At 38.8% G+C, this 20495-nt stretch overlaps 1 protein-coding gene across 1 annotated transcript in view; it reads right to left on the minus strand.

The window, feature by feature from the left end:
- Positions 1-20495, minus strand: part of LOC126267900 (uncharacterized) — a 1063720-nt gene that overhangs the window by 23179 nt on the left and 1020046 nt on the right. The window contains exons 49-51 of the mRNA XM_049973211.1: positions 16206-19727; positions 14497-15802; positions 602-796 (exon numbers count right to left, since the gene is read on the minus strand). Of these exons, the coding sequence (XP_049829168.1) occupies positions 602-796; positions 14497-15802; positions 16206-19727 (5023 nt within the window). The remainder of the gene's footprint in view (positions 1-601; positions 797-14496; positions 15803-16205; positions 19728-20495) is intronic.

Genomic DNA, 20495 nt, shown 5'->3' on the forward strand with positions numbered 1-20495 from the left:
AACTCCTGGGGGACCAGCTCCACCCATTTTTCGCCTTCCATCATCCTTACAGTTTTGCAGTGTTTCAAGATGATAATGCACTGCCACATCGTCCACATGTCACCTGGGAATGGTTCCAGCAATATGCAGGGGAGGTGCAAAGACAGAGAAGACCACCCTGGAGCCCAGGTGTGAACCCCATCGAGGATATCCAGAAAGGCATGGAAGGCAGGCTCCGTGTCATCGATCCTGCAGCCACAAACAGACTAGGACTGGCTGCTGCTCTGCAAACAATTTGTTGTCAACTGCTTCCAGAGTAGTACCAGGGACTTGTACACCCACTTCCTTGGCGTGTCACTGGAATCCACAGGGGGGCCTCACGCGATATTAGGTGCCTATCCCGTGACGTTTGTTATATCAGTGTATTTCTTTTAAACATTCTGATGTAGAGTATATTTTAAATACTAAATTTGTGAAACTGGCCAATGAAATTGATCATGAAATTATGTCTAAAATTATTATAAATATGCAATCAAATTGTAATTTAAGCATTTCAAATTTTGAGGTATAACAGGGGGAGGGGCTGAAATGAGAAGAAAGGGGAAGATAAGCATTGTCTTACCATACTGGGATGCTCTGGACTCTTCTCTATATGCCTGAGGCTCTTTATCACCATTTGTGACAGCAGGCGTAGTTGGTTTCAGGATAGACTTATCTGGTTTCGTCACTTTCATATCTGTTATGATATCGTCCACAAACTTTTGTGTTCTGGACTTAAATGTACTTGTCATTTCACTCATGTGTTTTGATGCAATATCTGGAAGAAGTAAATACTGAAAATTAGCTCTATGATACTAACTTACACTATAGATCATGTGCATTCTAGAACATTTTGTTTCCAACAAAATTAATGCACACAGTCCTTCATTCATAGCTTTTACAACTACAGCACATACTACATGGTTGAAAATGAAAGAGTGGCAATATCCAAACAAATAAGAGACTGAGTTATTTTGATTTTTGCAGCTCTCAACTGAATTGTTACCTGTAGTATAGTTATTTACATTTACATGAATCTCAAAAATTTATGACTAAGCAAATGAAAAACTCCATTATGCTCAAACATACACTAACTGTTAGTTCATTTTAGTTAGTTACATGTTTCAAATACTATGTTCACAATAAACATTATGATACAGAAAGTGTCGACTGGCCATTCTGTTTAAAAGATTCAGTGCAGTTGAATGGCTACAAGTTGGCCATTTACAGCCTTGCAATGCATTACTTATTTCTCATCAAGATGCCCTCATCAGCAAATGAATTGTTAAGGAGGAAGAGCTTCTATCTGAATTGAAAACACCTCTCCAGTGTGGCAGACATTTTCACATAAATATTAAATTGCTGATTTCCACATTTTCAAAGCACAAACTTATTCTCGCAGCAAAAATGGCTCATTATAAACATTTTAGGAAGTGTGTGCAAAGTTTTTCAGTTTTCATCAGTAAGCGTACCTAAAAACTTATAATTAATTTATTGAGCTAATTAGAAATAAGAAGTGGACAATTTTGACATTATGAAACTGCATGAGTTGAGCGCTTTTCCAGAGTTTAAGGTTAACCATTTCATATTAGACCTTATAATGACTTTCATAAAAATATAATTTACTATTATCTTTGAAGATGTGTGTCTCTATTTGGTTTACAGCAGACACTTTTTCTTCCCGAAAAATGATTAAATTTATCTTCTGCTTAAAATAAAGTAGGAGGTTATTAATACAGAGCAACACAGACAGTAATAAGTCCTTGGTCAAATGCTGCAGCATATTAACTATAATTGCTCCATATGCTGGAAATAAAATTACGTTAACAGCCTGTTCACAGTGTAACGTCTTTTTGTGACTGGTTTCTTATAACATTATGGTAGTCATAATGGCCTCAGTAAGTCACATAATACACTGAATGGTGATATTTTATAATTCAAACTGTGATCTATGACTGAACAAATAGTCGTCTCAGTAATCATGTCATTCATTACCAGTACCTAACTGCTTGGTCTGGCTAAAGAAGCTCTCCACATGTTTAACATCTTGACATCTTTCACAAGAATGGAGAATGTTATAATGGGTTTGACTTACCATCATTATTAGTATCAGTAATCAGTATAAAACAAGCAAGCTGTGTAAGGAGGAACAGATGCAGGAGTCACCTGGTGAGAGCAGTAGGATAGTTTATGTGTACCAAAAGGCTTAGGGTACTGCATCAGAAATTACTATTAACTACAGTTTTCCAGACTGTGTACAACATTCAATTAGAAGAACTGACACATACTAGACTAGAATTATGATGAGGGACTGACACATATTAGACTACAATTTTGATGAGGACTGGGTTGACAGCCTTAGTGAAATTTTCCAATGAAATCATTCTGCTTAGCAGCCTAAAGCAAAATGACATCATTCACATATTAGACTAGTACTTTTGAGTTATAAGCATACAGTATGTACACTAATATTTCATCCAGTGCCAATAGCATTTTGAAACAGAAAACAAGTTCAGTCTGCTCTCTCTCAACCATCAAACCATTTCTGTATCAACATATATGAACATGCTCAATGGTAAGCAGCAAAGACACAAGAGAAACATCATAAATTGACAGTGGCTTCAATGTTAGATTAAATCTCTATTGATTTATCTAAACCTAAATGTAACAAAGATTCCAAGACTTACCAAGCGGGAAAGCGCCAGCAGACAGGCACATGAACAAAACACACAAACACACACACAGAATTACGAGCTTTCGCAACTGGCAGTTGCTTCGTCAGGAAAGAGGGAAGGAGAGGGAAAAATGAAAGTGTGGGTTTTAAGGGAGAGGGTAAGGAGTCATTCCAATCCCGGGAGCGGAAAGACTTCCCTTAGGGGAAAAAAAGGACAGGTGTACACTCGCACACACACACACATATCCATGTGCGGATGGATATGTGTGTGTGTGTGTGCGAGTAAGTAGTTTATGTGACATAGGGTTGATGGCTCCCTCCACCTGCCTAATGTATCAAGAGGCCAGTATCCTCATAACAGTAAAAATTCTAGTCACAAACACCAATGATGCTTCAGGCATAGGATTTGATGTATCTATATGCCGACTAAAGGTATATAAAGGAATATGGCATTTTTAATGTACTTATATTTGTCATTTGGAATGTTAAAGGGCTTGATAGTAAAAGAAAATTACTTCCAAAACACCTGTAGCTAAGGAAAATCAATATTTCAACTATAACTGAAATTAGGAGGAAGGCACTGGGAATAAAGGACATGTCATTGGGGCACTTCCCAAAAAGACTGGTCTGTAAAGAGCATAGGTCTAATGGCAGACAAAAATTGGAATATACAAATTAAATTTATGACTACCTCAGTGAAAGAATTATACCATCAGCCTTTACTGGACAGAGCAGCTGTCACTCTGAATTTGGTGTATGTACCAAGGGATGATAAAGAAGATTCTGGGCAATATTACAACCAACTGCACATTGTTATGGTGCTGGAAAAGTACTAGATGGTATACAAATAATGGAAGGACACACTCCAGGATTTGATGTTTAAGAGAGTTCTACCAGTCACTAAAGAGTTAGAAGTACAATTTGGGAGATGTAAGAAATCGGACTTATATAATAGGAGAATCCAGAGGAAGAAGCAGAGGTAATTCAATATGCCTGTGACAGGAAGATTTTTGAGGAATATGGATTGACTGAATTTGGAGACTGCAAGGCCTTTATGAAATACTGGTTGGCTTTCATTGGCGAGGATTCCATGGGTTAGGCAGCTTTTCAGGAATAGGATGTCAGGCTGAGATTTTCTAAGGATAGATATGTTCTTTTGAATTAATGTGGGTTGCTGGAGAAGCTATCAACCAGAAATCAAATGCAGCTGTAGGAAGAGGAAATGAATATAATGACATTGAGAATGAGCACTGGGGTAAACACTGTAAGAAATGGAGATAAACTTAAGAAGTAACAACTGAAGTAAAAATGTAAAATACAAAATTGAAATCCAACACTGGAAACATAAGAATAAAAATGTGAAATGACCACACATAAATCTGTGAAAAACTGATTGAGAGATTGGGAAACAAAATCAATATGGAAATTACGTTGCGGGTTGCCAGGATAATTCTGCCATCTGAAAATTTTGTTATGTGGAATCCAGAATCAAGTATCAGTTACAAGAGCAGGGACATCAACAAGGACTAACACTTCATACTGAAAGAACATTTATTGAGCACAAACAAAAGTACAGTGCAGATAAAATGATCTAACAAGTGAAAATATTCCACCAAAAAGATAAGTCCCAAAACATTCCAGAAATCACAAATGTTAGGTGACAAACAATTGCAGGTGGTGGGACTCAAAGCAGTGAGCCACAAATTGCCAGCCAACAACTACAAACATTACACAATGGTGGATGATTTGAATTGTGTCTCCTTGGTCGTAAAACAAATTTTGGAGTGGGCTGTAGCTTTTTGGATCTGGATCTAGTCAGTGGTCTTTCATATGGTGGTGCTGGTAAATCCCAAGATTGTGGATGTGTTGTCATATCTTCATGCTTGCTGCAATGTTCTGATTTAATTGGTATGCCAAGGCATTCCAATCCCTGTCTTTCTAATGTACAGTCATCATCCTCAACTTCAAACACAATGTCTCACAGGCAACACTGGATTTAGTATATGCCAAAGAAGTGCTTTAACATTTTTTTTCCTGATAGCCTGACCTTCTGCACAGGTGTAAATATATGCAGTAGATGAACAAGACTGTAAGTCATGTCCCTTATCCCAGATATTAAATATCCACTTGCATGCTAGTTGCACTGCTTCTTCATTTCTATGATGAGCTGTTTGCTGTTTTATTGCTCCTCATTCCAGAAGAATTTGGTATCTCCTGGCAGCAGTTCTTGTAGTGCCCATTCCTTGCAAATACAATCCATTAAAAACAGTGCATAGTAGGAGCACATTCCAAGAAACCTCTCACATTAAATATGTTGAGAAGTTGAAAAACTTGTTATGGCTCTTACTTTTTCTGTATCAAGTTCTTACTGTTTCCAGATCATGGCAGAATATTTCCATTAGCTAGTTGTTGTTGTTATTGTGGTCTTCAGTCCTGAGACTGGTTTGATGCAGCTCTCCAAGCTACTCTATCCTGTGCAAGCTTCTTCATCTCCCAGTACCTACTGCAACCTACATCCTTCTGAATCTGCTTAGTGTATTCATCTCTTGGTCTCCCTTTGCGATTTTTACCCTCCACACTGCCCTCCAATACTAAATTGGTGATCCCTTGATGCCTCAGAACATGTCCTACCAACCGATACCTTCTTCTGGTCAAATTGTGCCACAAACTTCTCTTCTCCCCAATCCTATTCAGTACTTGCTCATTAGTTATGTGATTTACCCATCTAATCTTCAGGATTCTTCTGTAGCACCACATTTTGAAAGCTTCTATTCTCTTCTTGTCCAAACTATTTATCGTCCATATTTCACTTCCATACATGGCTACATTCCATACAAATACTTTCAGAAATGACTTCTTGACACTTAAATCTATACTCGATGTTAACAAATTTCTCTTCTTCATAAACACATTCCTTGCCATTGCCAGTCTACATTTTATATCCTCTCTACTTTGACCATCATCACTTATTTTGCTCCCCAAATAGCAAAACTCCTTTACTACTTTAAGTGTTTAATTTCCTAATCTAATTCCCTCAGCATCGCCCGACTTAATTCGACTACATTCCATTATCCTCGTTTTGCTTTTGTTGATGTTCATCTTATATCCTCCTTTCAAGACACTATCCATTCCGTTCAACTGCTCTTCCAAGTCCTTTGCTGTCTCTGAGAGAATTACGATGTCATCTGTCATTGACGAACCTCAAAGTTTTTATTTCTTCTCCACGGATTTTAATACCTACTCCGAATTTTTCTTTTGTTTCCTTTACTGCTTGCTCAATATACAGATTGAATAACATCGGGGAGAGACTACAACCCTGTCTCATGCCCTTCCCAACCACTGCTTGCCTTTCATGTCATTCGACTCTTATAACTACCATCTGGTTTCTGTACAAATTGTAAATAGCCTTTCTCTCCCTGTGTTTTACCCCTGCCACCGTCAGATTTTGAAAGAGAGTATTCCAGTCAACATTGTCAAAAGCTTTCTCTAAGTCTACAAATGCTAGATATGTAGGTTTGCCCTTCCTTAATTTAGCTTTTAAGATAAGTCGTAGGGTCAGTATTGCCTCACGTGTTCCAACATTTCTACGGAATCCAAACTGATCTTCCCCGAGCTTGGCTTCTACTAGTTTTTCCATTCATCTGTAAAGAATTCACATTATTAAAGATTTTTATTTTTTTGGTAATGAAGAGGCATATTTTCAGATATATGGAAATATTTCAACACAATTGTCAAGTGGCTTAGATGCTCTTCAAATGTCTTAGAGAAAGAAATGTTGTCCAGATAGCAAAGGTACATCATCCATATAAAATGTTGAAGCAGGTTGTCCATAAAGTGTTCAAATGTGGCTAGAGTGTTGCACAGAGCAAACAGCATAACTTTGAACTCATAAAAGCCATCAGGTGTTATGAAAGCAGTCTTCTCTAGGTCACCCTCATCACTCTCAATCTGCATATCCATAGTGGAAGATGACTTCATGTCACTGAAGTAGTTCAAGTTATCACCAAATTGTGCCAATGAGTAGACATCCTGTGTGGTTATTTAGTTCAGCCATTGGTAATCAACAAAGATACACCATGTGCAATCTTTCTCCATCACGAGGACCATAGAGTAGGACCAAAGAATCTCTGACAGCTGAATGATGATGTGTTGCAGCGTCTTCTTTCTGAATGATCTGTTGCTTAGTTGGCGATACTGTTTAGGGTTGCACCTTTATTCCAAGTCAGTATTTGCCAAAAAAATTGAAGCAAAATGACAAACACTCACAGAAGTTGTTCGTCTGTCAAGCTAAGACTTATTGGCAGCTACAGTATATCCCTGCTTTATCATTCCCAGAATTTATGTTTTCCCACTGTTTACGACATTTTTTATTGGTCCTGTCGTATTTCCTATGCCCCCAATGTTAATTTCCACCCAATTTTGCATCAACATATTTATAATTTTCCCACAATTTATGCATTACAAAAAAATGATGCTGACACAATGTTGGCCATCAAGTAGTGTTTACAAATATTACACAGTTAAGTTTCTTGACACAAGGCCACTCCACTCAGCAGATTTGAACCAGTAAACATGTAAAAGTTTGAACAATTTGTGCCATATCCCTGGCCGCTGCCAAGATCTACTTGGTGTGGTGGCTGATTGGAGTAACTGCTGTAGGTTCATTCAAATGAAGATATCATAACCAATCACAACCATTTCCAAACTGCCTCTACTGTGCAAACGCAGTTTTGTGATGTGATCATCGTGACACCTTTGTCGAACCATATTTAGCATGTTCTGGTGTATGGACACTTGGAGCGCTAGTTGACATCGTCATTCACTTTGTGCTGCTCAAATGTTTTTAGTGCCGGTTATGTATTTTATTCATGCTGAGCAAAACATGTTTTGAGAATTAGTCTTGTAGTCAGTTGCAGTATTTACGTATGTATTTTTTGTGATGTTACACAAACAAAACAATGTGAATGATAGTTTATGTGTGTGTGTGTGTGTGTGTGTGTGTGTGTGTGTGTGTGTGTGTGTGTGTGTGTGGTACCAATAATTTGAATCCTTCAGTACGATTGAATTCACTGGTTCAAAGAAATATTAAAAGAATCAATGGTGGCACATCACCCTAAGCAAATAAAATAGTAAATGTGCTAAAACTGTAATTCATTGCTGCAATGTTCCAACAAAATTACAAAACCATACATAGTGTTTCAAGATGAGTAAGCATCTATCTCTGTTCGAAAATTCTGATACACAAAAAGTGAATTTCAGCACTAAAAACCTTGGTGCAATCTCAATACCACTCCATTGGACACTGCCACAGGTGAAGAAAGGAGGTAATTTTTTACAGATGAAGATCTCCTACTAGTGTATAATTATTGCTACTTCCTATTTTGAGGAGAACTTTGGAATAAATGCTTTAATTAATAGTGTGAAAGAGTGAAGCAGGGCACTCAGTGTAGTGGTAATCATTTCAACAAACAAAATAAATCACTAGAGTTCTAAAGCATGCCTAGAAACCTTTGTGACACATAAGATATTTTCCACATCTTTGCCAGTTGCCCTTCAGAAGTACACAGGTCATACTAATAAACAAACCTATTTGAACACAACATTCCTAAAAACTTACACCAATAACTCTTGCACAGTTTCCTCTCCTTACTGACTCTCCCAAGCAGTGCTCCCCTCACACCCATTCCCCACTCAAATTTTAGAAGAAAATTTCCTACTTCCTAATAACTCAGTTCTAAGTTTCCCAGTTCCAACAAGGCCATGAACAGCTGAATCAATTACTCTGTCAAGTCTATGACTTTCCCAAGTCCAGAAAAGATCACTCTTAACCAATATCCTCCACAAACTAACCAGATCTGCCTAGATCTACCTTGTGACATCTTCTTTACTTTCAAAATATATTCTCAAACATCATGACATCCCCCGAGGCCATTCCTATCCGAAAGATCCTACCCTTGCAGCCACTCTCATTGTACAGCCTGTTCTATATGCCTGCCTAATACCATTTACTGCAGCCCTCCACAGGAAATTCATACGTCAAGGCCACTCAAAAAACTACACCATTCATTTACCAGCTAACAAGACTTCATTTCTTGCCTTTGTACCTGGTGACAATGACAATAAAACTGGCAGGAATATAGGAAAAAAATAATACGGTTAAATTTTCAATCAATGATGATATTTTCAGAGATAAAGCTCAAACATGATAAGGACAGGAAAGAAAATTGACCATGACTTTTCGAAACAACCTCTCAGCTATTTTAAACTCCACTTCTCCACAACAGCGTAAGTGTTTTGTCAACTTTCTTGGTGAAGAAATTATACAAGTAACCTGGAGAGACTGGACAGAACATCATTGTCATCATCATCATCATCATCATCATCATCATCATCATCATCATCATTTAAGACTGATTATGCCTTTCAGCGTTCAGTCTGGAGCATAGCCCCTTTATAAAATTCCTCCACGATCCCCTATTCAGTGCTAACATTGGTGCCTCCTCTGGTGTTAAACCTATTACTTCAAAATCATTCTTAACCGAATCCAGGTACCTTCTCCTTGGTCTGCCCCGACTCCTCCTACCCTCTACTGCTGAGTCTCTTGGGTAACCTTGCTTCTCCCATGCGTGTAACATGACCCCACCATCTAAGTCTGTTCATCCTGACTGCTACATCTATAAAGTTCATTCCCAGTTTTTATTTGATTTCCTCATTGTGGACACCCTCCTGCCATTGTTCCCATCTACTAGTACCTGCAAACATCCTAGCTACTTTCATATCCTTAACCTCAACCTTGTTGATAAGGTAACCTGAATCCACCCAGCTTGCGCTCCCATACAACAAAGTTGGTCGAAAGATTGAACAGTGCACAGATAACTTAGTCTTGGTACTGACTTCCTTCTTGCAGAAGAGAGTAGATCGTAGCTGAGTGCTCACTGCATTAGCTTTGCTACACCTTGCTTCCAGTTCTTTCACTATGTTACCACCCTGTGAGAATATGCATCCTAAGTACTTGAAACCATCCACCTGTTCTAACTTTGTTCCTGCTATTTGGCACTCAATCCGTTTATATTTCTTTCCCACTGACATTACGTTCGTTTTGGAGATGCTAATCTTCATACCATAGTCCTTACATTTCTGATCTAGCTCTGAAATATTACTTTGCAAACTTTCAATCGAATCTGCCATCACAACTAAGTCATCCGCATATGCAAGACTGCTTATTTTGTGTTCACATATCTTAATCTCACCTAGCCAGTCTATTGGTTTCACACATATGATCCATAAATAATATGAACAACAGTGGAGACAGGTTGCAGCCTCGTCTTACCCCTGAAACTACTCTGAACCATGAACTCAATTTACCATCAACTCTAACTGCTGCCTGATTATCCATGTAAAGACCTTTAATTGCTTGCAAAAGTTTGCCTCCTATTCCATAATCTCGTAGAACAGACAATAACTTCCTCCTAGGAACCAGGTCATATGACTTTTCTAGATCTATAAAGCATAGATACAATTCCCTGTTCCACTCATAACTCTTCTCCATTATTTGCCGTATGCTAAAGATCTGGTTCTGACAACCTCTAAGAGGCCTAAACCCACACTGATTTTCATCCAATTGGTCCTCAACTAATACTCGCACTTTCCTTTCAACAATACCTGAGAAGATTTTACCCACAACGCTGATTAAAGAGATACCTCTGTAGTTGTTACAATCTTTTCTGTTTCCATGTTTAAAGACTGGTGTGATTACTACTTTTGTCCAGTCTGATGGAACCTGTCCCGACTCTCAGGCCATTTCAATTATCCTGTGTAGCCATTTAAGACCTGCCATTCCACTGTATTTGACGAGTTCTGACTTAATTTCATCCACCCCAGCTGCTTTATTGCACTGCAATCTATTGACCATTTTCTCCACTTCCTCAAATGTGATCCTATTTCCATCATCATTCCTATCCCATTCTATCTCGAAATTTGAAACACTGCTGATCGTATTTTCACCTACATTGAGCAACTCTTCAAAATATTCCCTCCATCTGCCCAAGGCATCCACAGGATCCACCAGCAGTTTTCCTGACCTGTCCAAAATACTTGTCATTTCCTTCTTACCTCCCTTTCGAAGATTGCTAATTACACTCCAGAATGGTTTTCCAGCAGCTTGACCCATAGTCTCCAACCTGTTTCCAAAGTCTTCCCAAGATTTCTTCTTGGATGCTGCAATCATCTGTTTGGCTTTGTTTCTTTCTTCAACATAACTTTCTCTGTCTACCTGAGTTCTAGTATGTAGCCATTTTTGATACGCCTTCTTTTTTCCTTTAGCAGGCTGCCTTGACTGTGTCATTCCACCAAGCTGTTTGCTTCATCCGACTTTTACACGCTACTGTTCCAAGACATTCTTTAGCCACTTCTAGTACTGTGTCCCTGTACCTTGTCCATTCCTTTTCCAATGACTGTAATTGACTACATTCAACTAACTGGTACCTTTCTGAGATCGCTGTTATATACTTGTGCCTGATTTCCTTATCCTGAAGTTTCTCCACTCTTATCCTCCTACATATGTACCTGACCACCTGCACTTTCAGCCTCACAATCCCAATTTCACTGCAGATTAAATAATGATCATTGTCATCAAAGAATCCCCTGAATACACGTGTGTCCCTCACAGCCTTCCTGAATTCCTGATCTGTTATTATATAGTCAATGACAGATCTGGTTCCTCTGCCTTCCCAAGTATATCGGTGAATGTTCTTATGTTTAAAAAAGGAGTCTGTGATTACGAAGCCCATACTGGCACAGAAATCCAAGAGTTGTTTCCCGTTCCTGTTGACCTCCATATCCTCTCCAAATTTACCCATAACCTTTTCATACCCAACTGTTCGATTTCCAATCCTGGCGTTAAAATCACCCATGAGCAGAACACTGTCCTTATCCTTTACTCTAACAACTACATCACTGAGTGCCTCATAAAAACTATCCATCTTATCTTGATCTGTCCCTTCACAATGCGAATATACCGACACAATCCTAATTTTCTTGCTAGACACTGTCAAATCTATCCACATCAGTCATTCGTTTACATACCTTATTGCAACTACACTGGGTTCCATTTCTTTCCTGATGTAAAGCCCTACACCCCATTGTGCTATTCCTGATTTGACTCCTGACAGGTAGACCTTATCTTCTCCCACTTCCTCTTCTTTCTCACCCCTTACCCGAATGTCGCTAACAGCTAAAACGTCCAGCCCCATCTTACTTGCAGCCTCTGCCAGCTCTACCTTCTTCCCAGAGTAGAACATGTTAACAAAAGTAAATCAATGGTCTATCTTGGGGACATCAAGCACAATGCTGCTTAGTCTGCTCTACAGTGTGACTCAAGAGATTTTAGAGTCTGCTATACCTGGGGTTGACTTTGATTATCTCACCAAATGCCAGGTTTTTTGAGTTCTAGATGCGAGAATCAACTCTCCAAGACGTCCTCTCATCCCATCACCATTCTGTACCCAGCATAAGTTTTTACTTACAACCTTGAAAGACATGAAACAAAGAGAGTGGTTGAGGAGATACTATGACAGCACTGTAGCCTATTCCCCATGTTATTCAAAGAGAAGTTATGAAAAGTAATTAAAGTTCAGAGGGAAGAAATAAAAATCCAAAGGTTAACCAATGGCACTATAACTCTGCCATAGATACCAAAGTTGAAAAGTATGGACAGTGTCTTGAAAACTGGTTGTAGCTGAACGTAAATAAATGTAAAACAAAAGTAATGGAATGTAGCTGAATTAAATCAAGTGCTGCTGGGGGATTTAGAGTAGAAAATGTGATACTGAAAAAAGTAGATTAGTTATGCAGCTTGCACAGCAAAATAATTAACAACAGCAGAAGACCAGACTTTAATACTACATAAAATGTAGACTGGCAATAGCTACAAGCAGATCTGAACTTCTTGAATCAGTTAAGGTAGAGGGAGGTGTCAGTGATCATAAGGATGTGATAGCAACTATGCTTACAGGTTTTACAAGGAATGTGAAGAAAGGTAGGAAGATATTTTTGCTTGCTACAGTGACAAGATACAAATTGCATTAAATATTCAGTGATGAGGATGAAGATGTTGAGCGTAAATGGAAAAGAATTCAAAAGCATTGTTCAGTCTGTTTGCTGGCCACAAGACTTGTGTTCCATGGACTCAGATATTGAATTCATGGAGCCTGTATCCATTTGGTGGAGCTATGCCACATTAGGCACTAACCACTGTTTGCATCAGGTTAACATGAGGTGGCCAATTTGCTAACAGTTTGTGACCCGTACAATAACCAGCAACACAAGATGAAGCGCTGTAGAAACCACAGAAATACCAAAGATAGAAGCAGGATCATTACATAGCAACAAAAATAAACAATATTTGAAGATATATAATGTAACTGGATAGAACACAAACTCTTCCCATTTCCTAAAAGTCACCAGTTCTTTTCCTTCATCCCTCTTCCTTCCCCTTCAATTCTTTTACCAGAATAAGGAGCCACTGGTTCCAAAAGCTCGAAGATTTCAATACACTTTTAAATGTGTGTTCCCCTGCTGTCACAGGGTCATTACATTTACACTATACCTGCTGCAAGAGAAAGACTCAATACAAACTGGATGTTGGCCACTTGTGAGGCTCGGCCTATGCACTTGATGGCTTCTCTGTGCATTCTGGGCAACTGTTGCATGGATTAGCTGGTATATTCTTCATTTCCATACTCTTCTGTCCTCCTCTACTCAGGCAGAACACTGTTTTATGATAACTTATACTGGTGGTCACACAGAGACTGGCAGAACAAAACAAGCGGTTCTGGAGATAAATGACGGTAAGTACAGAGCATCGTAAAGTTTTCTTCAGCATATACAAGAATCCAGGGAGCAATCCAGATCACAAACATGAATCAGGAAGGTTAAAACTTTACTGCCAAATGGGGTATAACCAAAGGACTCATTGACTAATGGGAAACTGGCTAATATTAGCCAGGCTGCGGTATTTAGTGTCCAAGACTGGTGCCACCTTATGTGCTTGCCATGCCTCACGTGGGTGCAAGCCACTGCTTTCACTGGGGCCCAACTATCTGTTGTGTTCTCCCTATCGTTACTCAGCGTGAGTGGGGAATCTGAATCACTCTCAGATAATAAACATGTTTGACATTAAAGAAAATAAAATTAAAAACAGAGACTAATATTTCTTGTGCTCAGCTGTATGACAAGCAACCGAGACATTGTAAGATTTTAAGAAAAGTTGACACGTCTGCATGCAGGAACTTCCTCTAACATGTAGTAGTACATGCTTGTGAATGCATACATGCGTGCCCACATACCCACGTACACAGGCACTCATGCATACTCCCAGCCACTCACCCAGCCCCCCCCCTCCCCAGCCCCAAACACAAACACACACACCTACCTTTTAATGACAAGTCAATTGCATGTTTTAATTGTCACAAATGAAACTTGTAACACAAGGAGAAAATTGCATATCACATATTTAAATTGTCATCAATAAGTGAATGTAGACAAAAAATACAGTAAAGAGTGTAGCAGAATTAAATTGCTTACCATATGGCCCATAAAAAATTATGGCATTAACTATTGTTGTGGTACATATACACTTGAAATAATTAACTACAACAATAAGAATAGTAATGAACAAATGATATGAGTGATCATTTAGAGAAACTTCAAATTACCAACAGCTAAGTATTAGAAACATTGTGAAGTGCTGTTCACATTAAAGATATTACTGAGAGAGTAATTACTGTGATTTTTGTAAAACTTACTGGTAGCGGTGCTTGGGCTAATAAAGCCATATTCTGGTGGTTCTCCTGGCTCAACACCAAGATCTTGGAGGCTGGTTGTCCTCTTCACAGTTGTAGTAGATGGTGGAGTTACACTAAATCTTTTTTTCATTTCTTCCACTCTCCTTAATCTTCTTTGCTCTGTTTCAAACTGAAGTTTTTGTGCACTAGTTTTTGACTGTCTTTCCAGTGTTGAGCACGGAGACTCAGATGGTGATGGAATATATGGATGCTGAGTGTCAAATTCCATTGGTGTTGGAACTTGAGTCAATGATTTACTCGGGACACTCACAGATCGTGTCACTTGTGGAGGCCTCACCCTACGATACTTTGGTTCATCGGTATCACTGTTTGCTGGTGTCCATTTTGGTTTAATGCGACCCTCGTAGTCACTTTCATAATCACTTTCACGAAATTCACCAGGAAAAAACTTTTTAGGTTTAGGGGGAGGAGGAGCACTGCTACGCCTGGGCCTTTCTGGATCTGGCCTGAAAGGGAAAGGTTCTAATTTGGGTTCAGGCTTTTTTCTGTCATCTTCACCAAATTTTATCACTCTCGTGGTTTGTTGCAAGCTCATAACACGCCGACTGGTCTCTGTCTCTTCAGCAAAGTTCATAACCTTGGAAGTTTCAGTTTGAGTTGCATTCTGGAAGATTGACTTACTCACTTTTTGCCCAGTTCTGGGCGGTGGAATGTAACCTATCTCAGGAGGGGACCCTGGTTCCAGTACAACACGTTCAGTAGTTTTTACAGCAGGTGTTGCAGTAATCACTTCCATTGGCGCCACAGTTTTGGGTGTCACTGGTTTTGGTTTAAATATCACTTGAACTTTTTCTGATGACTTAGAAGTTTTGTCAGATTTGATAGATTGATTTAGTTTTTCTATAGGCTCAAATTTTGGTCTTGGTGGTCCCCCAGTTTCTGGAGGGTTATCAAATTCAGTTGGAGGTGTTGGTGTACGTCCACCTGCAGAGGCACGAGAGCTGGCACGCGGGGTTAGTATAGGTCTGACAGGACGATACGTGGGTTCTTCGGCATCAGAATCAGCTGGACGCCACTTAGCAGGGATTCTGCCCTCATAGTCACTCTCGTAATCACTTTCACGGAATTCACCCTTAACAAACTTTGAAGGACTTGGAGGTGGAGGAGCTTTAGGAACTCGCTTTGACACAGTACGAGGAGCCTCTGGTTTGAAAGGAAAAGGTTCCAAACTTGAATCTCTGTCATCTCTGGATGTTTGTTGAAGACCAGCTGGCAGCTCTTTCGTGACCACTGTAGATGATATTTCCTGCAAATAGGATAGAATTTTAGAATACCTCTATCTCCAGGGTAAAAATGTATTAGTTTTAAAAATTGATTGAAAGTAGTACCTATCATGTTAAAACTGTCTATACAAAATTATGATCAGATACACACTAACTTATGTAGTTAAAAAAACAATTCAAAAACATGTATCTACATTAGGCAAAATACGGAGGCAGCATACAGTGCAAGTCCTGCAATAAATCCAGAATGTTAATAAACAAAAATGTAGAGCATACATATTATCAACTACCTCTAGTAAAGTAAGTGTGATTACATTCAACAAAAACTAACACAATGCTTCTACAGAACATGCTTACTAGAATAAATTGTTTTAGTGGTGTTATTAAGGATGTGAACATGGGTGTTACATTAAACACACATCACACCTTATCTTGCTTGGAAGATGTATCTGTTGTAGTTTTCTTCTCAGCCTTATGCTCTGAATGTCTGTGATGGGCTCTTACAGAAGAATGATGTCTTAGATGACTTGGTTTTTCTGAAGAGACAAGTTTTTGTTGTTGCAACAATTGTTTGTTCTGAACTGATATTTTCTCTGTTATTAAAGTTGTTTGCGAAATACTTGTTTTACTGAATTCTTCCTGTTTCATACTACTGGACTTTTGAGAAATTTGATTCAATTGTCTTGGCTCATCTGTGTCAGCCATGTACCCACTCTCTCTGAATTCTGTGCGTATCATTTTAGTTTTCGATTTTGGGGAGTCAGGTTTTTGTTCAGGTTTCTTGGAATCAACAGTAGGTTTCATTTCTTGGTGTTCTGGAGGAAGAACTGCTTGAACAAAGACTGGTGGGGATCCTTGTCTCAGAGGTGGAGGGGAAATCTTTCTTGTTTCTGCAGAAACAATTTTACTTTGTTTCTCAATTTTAGTTTCAATTTTTGATTCTGTTTTGCTAACACTTTCTATTTTCATGTCCCTGATAACTTTTACATCAGGTCTAGGTGGTCCTTGAAATTGTGGTGGTTTATCAAATATTGATGGAGGAGGTGGTTCAGGTTCAGTTGACTTCGGTCTCTTTGGGAGCGATGAGATCACTGGTGGCTTGACCCTACGATATTGAATATCCTCTGTGTCACTCTCGTATGGGCGCCATTTTGGGGGAATGTGTGTAGACTCAAAATCACTCTCATAATCACTTCCTCCAAATTCACCTTTCACAAATTTAGAAGGCTTTGGTGGTGGTGGAAGCTTTTGTTTTGGTTTTGGTGCATCAGGTTTAAATGGAAATGGTTCAAGATCTGGAAACCTCTCAAACGTTTTAGACTCAGCCGCAAATTTACATTTGTCTGCAGACAATATAGAAATTTTTGAAGTATCTTGTTGTCCATCTACTTTTTGTTTAGGGTGTAACTGTGGAGGGAGTGATCTTTCTTTCTGAGGAGGAGGTGGAATTGTTCTCACAGCACCAGCAAGATGTCTAGTAGGTTCTTTTTCTAGATCTTTTTCCAAATCCTTTTCAATTGTTTCTACATATGACTGTCTTCTTTCCAGTGGAGGTGGACGAGCAAATCCAATTTCAGGTGGAGGTCCAGGTTCGAGTAATGGTTCAACAGCAGTCTCATGCATCGATGTTGGTCTTGATACTTCTTTGTTTGGTACAGATTTTCTTTTAGGAGGAGCTTTCATTTCAAAATCTTCTTTGAAACCAGGGGGCCAAGTTTTTTTTACTTCAGATGGTTTCAGAATGTTTTCTTCGACTACTGGTGGGGATGGTTCCTTCTGTGTTTTAGTATCAGATTGTAACCCAGTTGCATATTTAGTCACTTCTTCTTTCTGTTCTGATTTAATATCAATTTTTGTGACATCTCTTACATGAGTTTCACTTTTATCCATAGCTGATGAGTGGTGAACCTTTGTCTCAGCAATATAATGTTTCACATAGTCTGGTGTTTGAACTGGCTGAAATGCACTTTTGGTATACATATCCTTGGTTGTTTTAACTATATCTTCTGTAGGTTGTTGTTTGGTTGGGGCTGTCATAACAGGTTGATTTGAATTTATAATTTTGCACTCACTTGATTCTGTTTTTTGAGTTTTTGTCTCCACTTTTTCAGAAACCATAGTAGTTTGTGGTGGAGGCCATTGCTTCTCAGTACTACCTTTCGAAACCCAAGGAATTATAGGTTTGTCCTCTGTGGTTGGTGGTGGAGGCCATGACTTTTTTAGAGCTGCATCAGGATGTTTGTGGGCCCATAATTTGTCCATTGCTATCCCTTCCATTGATGGTTTGGGTGAGGTTGCTCTTTCAGCCAGATGAGGTCCAGCTGAGGATGGTCTGATAATAATTGTGTCAGGCTCTGGTTGTTTATGTGGTGTCCACAACTTCTCCATGGCAATTCCTTCTGCCGATGGTTTTGGACTCACGGGCCTTGCAGTTGGTAGGATATTTTCTGTTATTAATGATGATATCTTCTGTGTACTTTCGGAACTCGAAATTTTAGTAAGGGAAGATTCATATTTTGGAACAGAAGACAAGTGAGCAGATGGCAAAACCTCAGACTGTGGGAGCTCTGATGTTTTTCTTGATATCCATGGTGATATAGTAACATGAGGTTGTGAACTGGGTATTTCCTTCTTTGGCTCCTGCTTTCTGGATGGCTGAGATGAATCCACAAGACCTGGCTTGACAACTTTTTTCTGAACACAGACCTCTTCTTGAACTTCCTTCATAGTAGATTTCTTCTGGTCGCTAGTAATCTTTTCATGTTCAGCTGGTGGCCATGAAGGTACAGGCTTTGTGGCTTGAATTTCTTGTTCTTTCCTCTCACTCTCTTTATTTGGGGTTGGGAATATTTTTACACCACCTGCTGGGATCTCTACATCAGAAAGGATTCTGTGGCCTTCTTCCAACTTCCTTACTCTTGTTGTCACATCTTCTTTGGCTTTTTTAGATGTCTCTGTCTTCGGGATGTATCCTATTTCAGGTGGTGGCTCAGGTATTAGATCAAAACTGTCAGATGATGTAATATGTTTCACAGAAAATGTAGAGCTTACCACTTTCTCCGACTGAAATTCGGATTTTTTTAGTGACTCGTATGTCGATGTTGGCAGTTCTATATGCTGAATCTGACTTTCTGTGAACTTCTGCTTATCAGTCACTTCCTTAATTGGAACAGAATAGGCCTCCTCTTTCTTCTCTAAGTCAGAAAATGATTTTACTGCATCCTTTACAGTACCCCTTGTTGGTAGTTCATCCTCTTTTGCTGGCTGTTTTGGTTTTATAGGCTGTTCTTCATTGTCCTTCAGTTTGGAAACAAAAAAGTCAAATGCACTTTTCTTGCTTATAGGAGCATCTTCTATCCCTGTTTCTTCTGTTTTCTTATCAGTCAAAGCAGTTTCAGTCACACTTACAGATTTTTCTATCTCGGTTGAAGAAACAGTTGTCTCAGTTGCCACAAATTTTTCTGATTCAGGCTTTTTTGTTGGCTGAGGTTGCACAGGCTCCCCAGTGACTTTTTCAAGGGTGGACTTTGGCTTATCCTCAGCACAAGCAAAGGCACCCCCTTTCTTTTCTGGGATAGTTGCAGGAGGAACACGTGATTTTTCTTCAAGAGTAATGGGCACTGTATACTCATGAGTGGTTCCACGTACTTGTTGATCTGATTTTCCATCTACTACTGTGACAGAAATATGGGTTTCTACAGGTGCAGTAGTTGTTTTTGTTTCCTCCAAGGAAACTTTCTGAAATGATGGTGAAGATGAACGATCAATTTTTACAGAAACATGTTTTTCACTCCTTTTATGCTCTGTTAATGACAGAGATTCTGAAACAAAAGACTGTGTCCCTGGCACTAAGCCAGAAGATGTATCAACTAGTCTCTTTATTTGCTGGACTGGAGTTACATTCTCTGATATGACTTTGCTTGTGGAAGACTGCAGATGTGTCTGCTTCTAATTCAGTAAAAATAAAAAAAAAGAAAGAACAGACATGATTAGAAAACAATGTTCATATTTAATAAAAACATGTAAATTTATATACATCTGAATGTGAAAAATAACAAGTGGCATACTGCTTTTTTTCAGTTTATCAGTATTGTGCTTTCAAATGTTGTAAATGTATTTTAATTCACTTGAGAACTTGGAAGTCGTGAATTTCATTTTGGTTTATTTACATAATCACTGTGTATTTTGAGCTCTGGTGACACATCTTCAGGTGCAGCACAAGTAACTTATAAAGCTTTAAAATAACTAAGACAAAGCTGTCTATAAAAAATAAGATTTTAGGAGCATAATTTGGCCTTGTCTTTCCAAATATTTCTGTCCATCTGACTTAAGAATTCTAGACACACCTGCAAAAACAGCACCTGGTCAACAGTGTTTTCGGTCTTTGTTAACATAGCAATGGCCTTATCATAATATAGTTATAACTCACTGTTCATCTGAACATTTATCCTTTCTTTCAATGGATCAATGAATGAAGAGGCATGGCTTAAAGGATATTATTCTCTTAATATCTCATATAAATTTCTTGCCTATCTTCAGCAGATAATTTGACAGCATAAGCAGACAATGAGATGTCAACAATTAAACAGACAGAGGCTCTTAAGGCACATGCTGAAAGATTTGGACTACAAATATCCTTCCAAAAAACCAACTGCATCTGCTCAAAACATTCTAACCAAAAAGTGATCACAAATTATGGACAAATCGAGACAGTTA

Source organism: Schistocerca gregaria, chromosome 4, assembly GCF_023897955.1.
Source record: "Schistocerca gregaria isolate iqSchGreg1 chromosome 4, iqSchGreg1.2, whole genome shotgun sequence".
NCBI classification, from domain to species: domain Eukaryota; kingdom Metazoa; phylum Arthropoda; class Insecta; order Orthoptera; family Acrididae; genus Schistocerca; species Schistocerca gregaria.